The 9641-nt window shown below is 38.2% G+C and overlaps 1 protein-coding gene across 1 annotated transcript; it reads left to right on the forward strand.

Moving 5' to 3' along the window:
* Positions 1-2032: 2032 nt before the first annotated feature.
* On the forward strand, positions 2033-5215 carry LOC122501090. Its single transcript, XM_043610355.1, has one exon. The coding sequence runs from the start codon at positions 2033-2035 to the stop codon at positions 5213-5215; it is 3183 nt and encodes a 1060-aa protein (XP_043466290.1).
* The last annotated feature ends 4426 nt before the right edge of the window (positions 5216-9641 follow it).

Consider the following 9641-nt stretch of genomic DNA (forward strand, 5'->3'; position numbering starts at 1 on the left):
CCTTTTCGACGCCGCGATGCGTACTCTATTAGCTACCCAGGGTTCGCTCATCACGTTGATTAACAGTTGCGTAGCCCGATGCCTAGACGAGGGTGTCGAGCAGATCACCGCGGGCGCTGTCCAGAGCCGCATTGAGCTACTCCAGGGCTATTGGGAACGTGCGCAGCGCAACCATATGAAACTGGTCACTAAGGAAGGCATCGCCGAGGAAGCGTATCTTACTGAAGGCATGTTTGACACTGTCGCATTGACCGTCACCGAAACATTAGGCCGTCTATATGATCGCCAACTTCATTTAAACACAATAGCATCAGTTGGGGAGCACCAGTCTTCACCTGCTACCGGTCTTTCCCACCGTCAGCTGCCGCGAATTAACTTGCCAACTTTTTCCGGAAAACGTGAGGATTGGGAACCATTCCGGGATCTTTTTCTTGCTCTTGTCCATGCTGATGAGCACCTTACAGCTGTTCAAAAGTTGTTCTACCTAAAGGGAGCAGTACAGGGCGACGCGCGACGCGCTTTAGACGGACTTTCCGTTACCGACGCGAATTATTCTACAGCCTGGAGTCTATTATTGGCTCGTTTCGATAACAAACGCCTCTTGGTGCAGGATCATTTGTCAGCCTTACTGGCAATCAAACCAGCAAAAGCAGAAAGTGGCTCAAACCTCCAAGAGCTGCTGGACACTCTAGTACGAAAGCGAGACTCACTCAGAACTCTCGGCCGTCCTGTCGACCAATGGGACGATTGGTTTACGTTCATCGCAGCCTACGGCATGGACATGACGACTCGTAAGCACTGGGAGAATGAAATACGGGAAGCTGATCGAATTCCAGATTTCATCCGTGTTGAAACTTTTCTCCAAGGACGAATCCGAGTACTTCACGCGACTGAACTTCCTCGAGCTTCAGATTCCACGCTGATTAAGAGTAAGTCAAACTCAACGACGGCTTCTCAGGGACGACCGCGAGTAATGACCTTGTCTTCTGGTCAAGAGAACTGTACCGTCTGTGGTAATAATCACCTCGTTGGCAGCTGTTCAGAATTTAAAAGTCTCGATGTTTCAAAACGTCGAAAAACGGTTACAGAATTACGACTCTGCTTCAACTGCCTTCGAACAGGACACCAAGCTCAAAATTGTCGCTCTGTAAATCGATGTCGTCATTGCAAAGGATTGCATCACACTCTGATCCACGGCGCATCTGACCGTAAACGTCCTAACTCTGAGAGTGCTGGTGGACCATCCGAAAAACAATCTCGAACCAAAATGCAGAGTGATCAAAATAAACCCTCTGACTCATGACTACCATTGCTGGCTACCGCTGTTGTAAAACTGGAGACAACCGAAGGGGCAGTGGTCACAGCGAGAGCTCTTTTTGATCCAGGCTCCGAAGCAACATTAGTCTCATCAAAATTGGTAAGCTCTCTAAAGGTAATTCCAGAGAGGGTGAGAATTCCTATCCACGCTATAGGTAATACCCAAGTCGAAACAGCTCGCCGTAGCGTGACTCTTCGCATACGACACCAAGAATCACCACCAGCGACTCTTGTATTTGCCTTAGTTATCCGAAATCTATCTTTAAAGATTCCTTCATCCCCGGTTTCAAAACAAACGTGGCCTCACTTAAACGGTCTCAGTCTAGCAGATCCAGACTTTAGAGTACCTCGAGAGATCGATATAATTTTGGGTGCCGATATCTACGGCTCGTTAATTCGAGACGGAGTTCGTCGTGGACGTCAAAATGAACCAATTGCTCAACGAACCGTCTTTGGTTGGACAATCCTTGGACCACACTGGTCAGCAGAAGTTCCGAACCATGTCGCTTCACCTAATGTCACTGCAATGCGCGTCAAATCTCACGACGACCTTGTCGAGTTGCTGTAACGATTTTGGGTTCAGGAAGAGATCGCAGACCCAGTAATCCCGGAGAACGATCATGAGTGTGAACGATTGTTTCAAACTGAGCATTGCCGTGACGTCGGTGGAAGATATACTGTAAGGCTTCCTCGTCGTTCGACACTCAATTTTTCAATGGGAGAATCGCTAACTACTGCCAAGCGTGTACTTTCTTCCATGTTACTTCGCATGAAAAAAGAACCTCGTCTGTCGACGGAGTACACACAGTTTATGACGGAGTATGAACGACTTGGTCATATGAGACCCATTAGCGATGATGTTGCGATGAGGAGCGAAGCACCTGTCTATTATATCCCGCATCACGCAATTTGGCAAAGTGCTGATGGACGTCCTAAGATAAGGGTGGTCTTTAATGCTTCAAAACCCACATCTCACGGAACCTGCACTAATACCTTGCTACACTCAGGACCGAAATTGCAAAACGAACTAACAACCGTCTTAATGCGATGGCGATCCTTCCGCATTGTCTTTTGCGCCGACATCGAAATGATGTATCGCCAGGTACGGGTACATGAGGCGGACGTTGACCTTCAGCGGATAGTATGGAAACGTCCAGGCGAACAGAAGCTCACACACTTTCAATTGCTCACCCTTACCTATGGTGTTACTTGCTCTCCCTATTTGGCAATCCGAGTGTTGCACCAATTAGCAGATGACGCAGGAGATCGTTTTCCGGTGGCAGCCAAAATCATACGAGACAACACTTACGTTGACGATTTTCTAGCAGGAGCTGACAGCGAAGAAGAAGCGCTGGAGTGTCGTGATCAACTGATTGCGATAATGAACTCTGGAGGATTTCACTTAAAGAAATGGATATCGAACTCTCCGTCCCTCCTAGATACGATTCCCAGTAGTCACCGATTACGTCCCAGCTGGCGCCAAATCGAGATGGACGGACCCGTTGGAGCGTTGGGAATTTCATGGGATCCGATCAGCGATGAATTTCGTTTCAAACCCCTCGACATTACGCGTACTGATACACCGACTAAGAGAAGCATCCTTGCAACAGTGGCTCGTTTATTTGATCCTGTCGGATGGCTGGCTCCTATAATTATTGTCGCGAAGGTCCTAATGCAAGACTTGTGGCGAAACCAACTTGACTGGGACGATCACCTGCCGGCAACACTAACCCAAAGATGGCTTGCCTTTATCGATCACTTGCCACTTCTCTCAATGATACGATGTCCACGCTGGATCGGGACTCAACCTGATGATTTAATTGAACTCCATGGCTTTGGCGATGCAAGCGCCATTGCGTATGCTGCAGTGGTGTTCTTGCGGATTCGAAAATCAAATGGAACATTTCTATCCAGAATCGTTGCCTCAAAAACACGAGTAGCACCAGTAAAAACTATCTCTATCCCACGTTTGGAGTTGTGTGCTGCCGTGCTGGTAATCGAGCTTCTTACGCGCGTTATTACTGAACTGAGGTTGTCCGACTCTTCTATTTACGCCTGGTCCGACTCACAAATCGTGCTTCATTGGCTTAGGTCTTCTGATCCATCCCGGTGGCCAGTTTACATTGCCAATCGAGTTTCAAAAATCCAACGATCTCTACCATCGGTTTTGTGGCACTACATCCCAACGAAGGAAAACCCTGCCGACATTGCGACTCGTGGTACCGACCCGGGAACGCTTTCTGCAATGAGGTTGTGGTGGCACGGTCCTTCGTGTCTAGAGCAGGAAGATAGTGGATGGCCGCTCAATCCACCATTCGAAGAACCATCCTTTTCTCAGTCACAGACAAGCGAACTACCATCAACAGTGCTCATTGGTCATCTCAAAACTGTTAATGAACCGTTCTCACAGTTTTCCACTCTGATGAAACTTCTTCGTTGCACCGCATGGTGCATGCGAATAAAACAGATCTTGCTACCCAAAGAGGATCGATCTCTCTTAATGAAAAACGGATTGCAAGCAACTGAATTGCAACAAGCCTTTCTTGGTTGCGTTTATTGGACTCAGCACCTTTACCTTGGCGACACTCTTCGAATATTGGAACACGGTAAGGAATTACCACGAAGACATTCACTTGCCAGTCTTCATCCATTCATTGATGCGAAAGGAATTTTGAGAGTCGACGGGCGATTGGAAAATTCTCCACTGCCATATGATCAAAAGAACCCTGTCATTTTGCCAGGACAAAGTCATCTTGCTGAACTCATTATTGACTGGGCACACAAAAAATCGCTCCACGGCGGATCTCAACTGACATATTCTTACGCCATTCGACGAGCCTGGATCATTAAAGGGCGTGTTCGAGTCAAAGCGCATGTTCGGAGGTGCATCACATGTGCTCGTACAAAGATCCAGAGGGCTAGCCAGTTGATGGGACAACTTCCAGCTGAGCGAGTGACTCCCTCACGGCCCTTTGAACGATGTGGAGTCGACTATGCAGGGCCATTCTTATTGAAGACTACGAAGGGTCGCGGATACCGTGCGACTAAAGGTTATATCGCTCTGTTCGTCTGTCTGAGCGTGAAGGCAGTACACCTTGAAGTCGTTGGTGATCTTACGTCAGATTCCTTTCTAGCTGCTCTGCGTCGTCTCATCGGTCGGCGCGGCGCACCGTCCGAAATTTGGAGCGACAACGCAACAACTTTTCATGGCGCTGAGGCGGAGCTCCGATTGATGCTTCGAAAGGCTGAATTTGATTGGGGTATGATCCATGACTCACTAGCCAACCAGGGTGTGACCTGGAAATTCATTCCCCCAGGTGCTCCACACTTTGGAGGATTGTGGGAGGCTGGAATAAAAACTGCCAAGTCTCACATGCGTCGAATCATTGGAACGCGAACGCTGACATACGAAGAGATGTCCACATTGGTTGTGCAAATTGAGGGTTGCATGAACTCGCGTCCATTGGTACCAGTTGTTGGAGATCTTGAGGACCTGGATGTTTTGACACCCGGGCACATATTGACAGGCGGACCATTATCACAACTTCCTGAATCATTAGACTTAAACCCTTGTTCGCAAAACGACAAGCATTGGCATTTGGTGAAAAAAATGAGGGATCTCTTTTGGACGCGCTGGTCTCGAGATTATCTTCATACACTCCAGCAGCGCAATAAATGGACCAGAACCCAAGCCAACATCCGACCAAACGACATCGTGTTGGTGATTGATCCTTCCTTAATGCGAGCAAATAAATGGCCTCTAGGACGAGTCCAAGAAGTTTTTCCAGGACCAGATGGACTTGTACGCACTGTACGATTACGTACAGCTTTTGGGACTTATGAAAGACCGATTCACAAAATCTCCCCCTTGCCGATATTAGTTCAGGAACAACAGTAAATCTCTGATCAAAACGATGGATTACGGCGGGCGGAGAGTTGAGCTGCTCAACCAAATTTTCTAACAATTTTCTTCATTCTTCTTTTCTCGTCCGACTCTTTTAGAACCCTTTTTTTCGTTTAATTAACGAGGCGGGCGGGATGTTATGGTTTTTTCTGTTAGGGAGAGTCCAATTCTGGATGCTCTCGTTGTTTCTCGTTATTCTTCGCCTTTTTGGCCTCTTGTTCATTATGTCTGGGATTGGTCGATCGCTCTCGTGACGTGTCAAAGGTTCCGCCCAGATCCTGTCCCCCTCTTTTTCCGATGTCGGTGCCAAACTGCTCAGTTACTTTTCTCTCGTCTTGCTGAGTGGAGCTGAGAGTCACCTGTGCTGACGTGAGCGTCACCTGCCGCCATTTTTGCCACGTGGGAACCTCTAGTCTCAACGACGCCATTCGCCACGTGCAACATACTATTCAATTTTCAACTCTTTTTTTGTAAGTTCTTACGCTGTTAAATTCTACGTTTGTGAAAACCAAAAGGTTAAAAGGAAATATACATTTTTTAATTAATCGACGAATCCGTTTATTGTCGACCCTTCTCTATTCGCAATCCAAGATCCCACCCTTTTTTTATTTTTCTATTTTTTTCGCAACATTAGTTAAATCTAACCGAAATTTTACTCGATTTAAATTTCCCTCTATTCAAATTTTAAACCATTCAAAACTGAAAAATTTAATTCATTAAAATTACAATACATTAATAAATTTACAAGTTAATTTTTGACGTTAAGATACTTTTATTGCTTTTATTTATTTATAAAATAAATTGCATGTGGATAATATTTTAAAATAATTAAAATACTAATAATAATAATTTCCTTTAAAATAATTAAAAACATTAAAATGTGTTAATAATTTTAGCACACTGAAAAAAAAATTTGTTTGTTTCAACTAAAAATTTGCTTCAAATGACGAAATTCGAACGTGAAATATTTATTAAACAAAACCAAATGTTTCTTTAAATCAAATAAATGTTTATTTTGATTAAACAAACTTTATTTAGAATAACTTGAAAATAAGATTTATACAAAAATAGAATTTATGCAAATTGAGTATTTGATTCAAAAATAATTTGTTTCCAAGTGCAATAATAATAAATAAAACCGAGGAATTTTAAAATTATAAAATTTATTTTAGAAAAGAACACAATTATTCTGTTAGTAATTATTTATTTTTTCCACATTTGAAATAAAATAAATTTAAGTATTTTAAGTGCAACTACATTTTAAATTTAAAGTGAAGGTTCATCGACATTTTTGTTTATATCAAGAAAATAATTGAAATATTCCATAAAATTATTTTTATTATAGTAATTTTTTAAGAGAAATTCAATAAACATAAAATAAAATTGGTTGGAAAATAATATTTTGATCTTTTTGAATTTTTATTTTTCTACAAAAAATTGTTATATTTTGAAATTTATCCGTAATTTTGGAGAAACTTTCCCTCTATTTAAATTTTAAACTATTAAAGACTGTTGATCAAAAAATTCAATTGATTAGGTAATTTCATATTTACTTTGAGTTGCATTTTTACTTTCACTTATATTTTGACTTTATTTTTTTTACTTTAATTGATTTTTATTTTCACCTTCATTTTCACTTTGATAGTTTGGTTGACAAAAATTTTATTCGCTTTAAATAAATGTTTGTTGGTTCAAATAAATATTAATGGGTTCAAGTAATTTCTACTTACTTCAAATAAATTTTTATTGGTTCAAATTAAGTTTATTCAAATAAATTTTTATTGGTTCAAAAAAATTTTATTCAGTTCAAATATTTATTGTTTGTTGAAATAAATATTTATTGGTTCAGATAATTTTTACTTATTTTAAATAAAATTTATTTGGTTCAAATAAATTTTTATTGATTCAAATTAAGTTTATTTAGTTCAAATAAATTTTTATTAGTTCAACAAAATTTTATTCAGTTCAAATATTTATCGTTTGTTTGTTTCTTGAAATAAATATTTATTGGTTCAAATAATTATTATTTATTTGAAATAAAGTTTATTTGATTTAAATTAAATAAATTTTTGCTGGTTCAAATAATTTTTGTTTAGATTAAATAAATTTTATTTGCTTAAGATAAATTCTATTAGATTCAAATAAAAATCTCACTCTCACTGAAAAAATTTTTTTGTGCCAAATAAAATGAAAATTCGAACAAAATACAAAGGTGAGTAGGTTATAAGAAAAATATATAATTATATAACAGAAATGTTTCATAATTAGTTCGAATAAAAATCTTACTTTCACCCAAAAAAAAATTATCTGTGCCGAATAAAATTTCTATTCGAACCAAATAAAAAGACTGTGAGATAAACACACTAATTCGACTCAAATATATTATATTTCTTTGAAATAAAAAACATTTCCCTCTATGATAGATAGATAACGAATTTAAAATTTTTCATTATAGCTCTTTTTCTAATTTAATTTTTTTTTTTTTTTTGGCGGCTGATAATCGAAGAGCGAAAGTAAAGAACAAAGATAGCTATACCGGAAATAATGAAAGGGCGTTTATCCAGAATTAGGTCCGACTCATGATTCAACCACTACCCTCATGGTCCATCGTTTCGCTCATTCAGACAAATTAGCCTGGCGGCGAGCCCTTTGTAGTATTGCGATTCAAAGGCACATTTTACTTCTCCGTTCGCAATTCGTGTTGGCAGAGCTCTTCAAAACTTCATTTAGACAAGCCTCGCTGCTTCACCAAAGAATACAAAGGGGTCTCTCTCTTTCTCTCTTTCTCTCTCTCTCTCTTTTTCTCTCTATCCATTTTTTTTCCTTTTTTACAGCGAAAGCGCATGCGATGATATTTGCCCTGCTTTTTTTTTCTTCCTCGCTCTTTTGACTCGCCTGATTACGAATCAAGCGCTTGTCCAATTTTGAATTATCAAGACTATATATCATAAGGTTGTTGGTTAAAAGAGCAAACTAGTTCACACAAAAGGTCTCGGTATGCCGAGGGGCTGATATGTCATACAACATTCAAGATTCATATACTCGACTTTTTCACTTGGAAATGCGCTGTTATGGATGGAAATATATATATTAGTCCTTTACACAGTATTGAGCTTTCCTGAAAGCTATTGTCATCTTTCCTCTTTCAATTCCTCCCCTCCCCTCTTTTTTTAATTCAATTTGTTTTTGTTTCCCTTTGACGATTATTATTTGATCAAAATTCGATAATTTGCATTTACAATAACGAGGAGAAAAACGAGGTTAAAGATTTGATAGAAAAAACAATAGTAAAGAATTTAGAGAAACAAGTATAAGGAATGAGTAAAATAGACTAAAAAGGAACAGAGAAAACAGATTAAAAAACAGATGTAAAGCTAAAGACAATAGATGTAAACAATAAAAATTAAGAAATTTACGTAAAAAAGGAGAACAGATTATAAAATGGTTAAAAAACAGAATGCGGATAAAATATTTTATAGAAAAAGAAAAAATAAATGGAAAAAATAAGTAAAGAAAAAAGAAAGTAAAGAACAAAATTCATGTATAAGAAACTTAGAGAAAAAGAAAAGGAAAATATTTTCCGGATGAAAAGTTTGGAGAATATTGAATAAAACAAGAGGATATATGTTGTATCGCCACAGGTTATTTTGGGGCTAAGTTCTTGGACAAACATTATCAAACACTCACTTCATCAGACACTAACTTCTACATCTCTAAACACACACGCCAACTGTGTAGTTCACATAAATGTACTTGAAAATTTAAATGCTTTATTTCGAGGGAAAAATGAAAAGTAAACAATGGTCAGTGTTGTTTTAATTTGAAAAGAGACAAAAAAGAAATTACCGTCTACATTGTTTGTATATTAAACAGACAGGTAATATTCGAATATTATCATTAGCAAATGATAATATTCCCTATTAATGTTGACACACTCAGAATCATCACATTATCATCGTGACAAAATTGAATTAATCTGTTAAAAAATAATTATATTAATAATATAATAATTAATAATAATTAATAATTATATTAATATAATTATATATTATTTCTAATAATAATAATTAACTGTAATAATTTAAATGTTCTTTCCTTTATTCACTTCTTCTGTCCCTCAAACTCTGAAGTTGTCTTTTGATTATATTTTTGTTTTTTGTTAACTACAAATAGATTGTATATTATATTATGATGTTATAATTATTTTTATTTTATAATTAATTAAAAATTTTAATGACAAATAAAAATCATCAGAATTTTTTTCACTTCCTTTCATTGAAAGACTAAAATTTTGTTAAATATTATGTTTTGTCAAATTGAAATTATGCAGATTTTTGTTCTTTACTTCTAAACAAAATTAGAAAATTGTTAAACAACTGTGATTAAGAAATAGAAAATTTATTTCTTTTGCATTATTTTT

Source organism: Leptopilina heterotoma, unplaced genomic scaffold (assembly GCF_015476425.1).
Source record: "Leptopilina heterotoma isolate Lh14 unplaced genomic scaffold, ASM1547642v1 Lhet_199, whole genome shotgun sequence".
NCBI lineage: Eukaryota > Metazoa > Arthropoda > Insecta > Hymenoptera > Figitidae > Leptopilina > Leptopilina heterotoma.

Excerpts from the sequence above, each read along its gene's own strand:
- LOC122501090 (XM_043610355.1), top strand. The coding sequence starts at position 2,033 with ATGGGAGAATCGCTAACTACTGCCAAGCGTGTACTTTCTTCCATGTTA.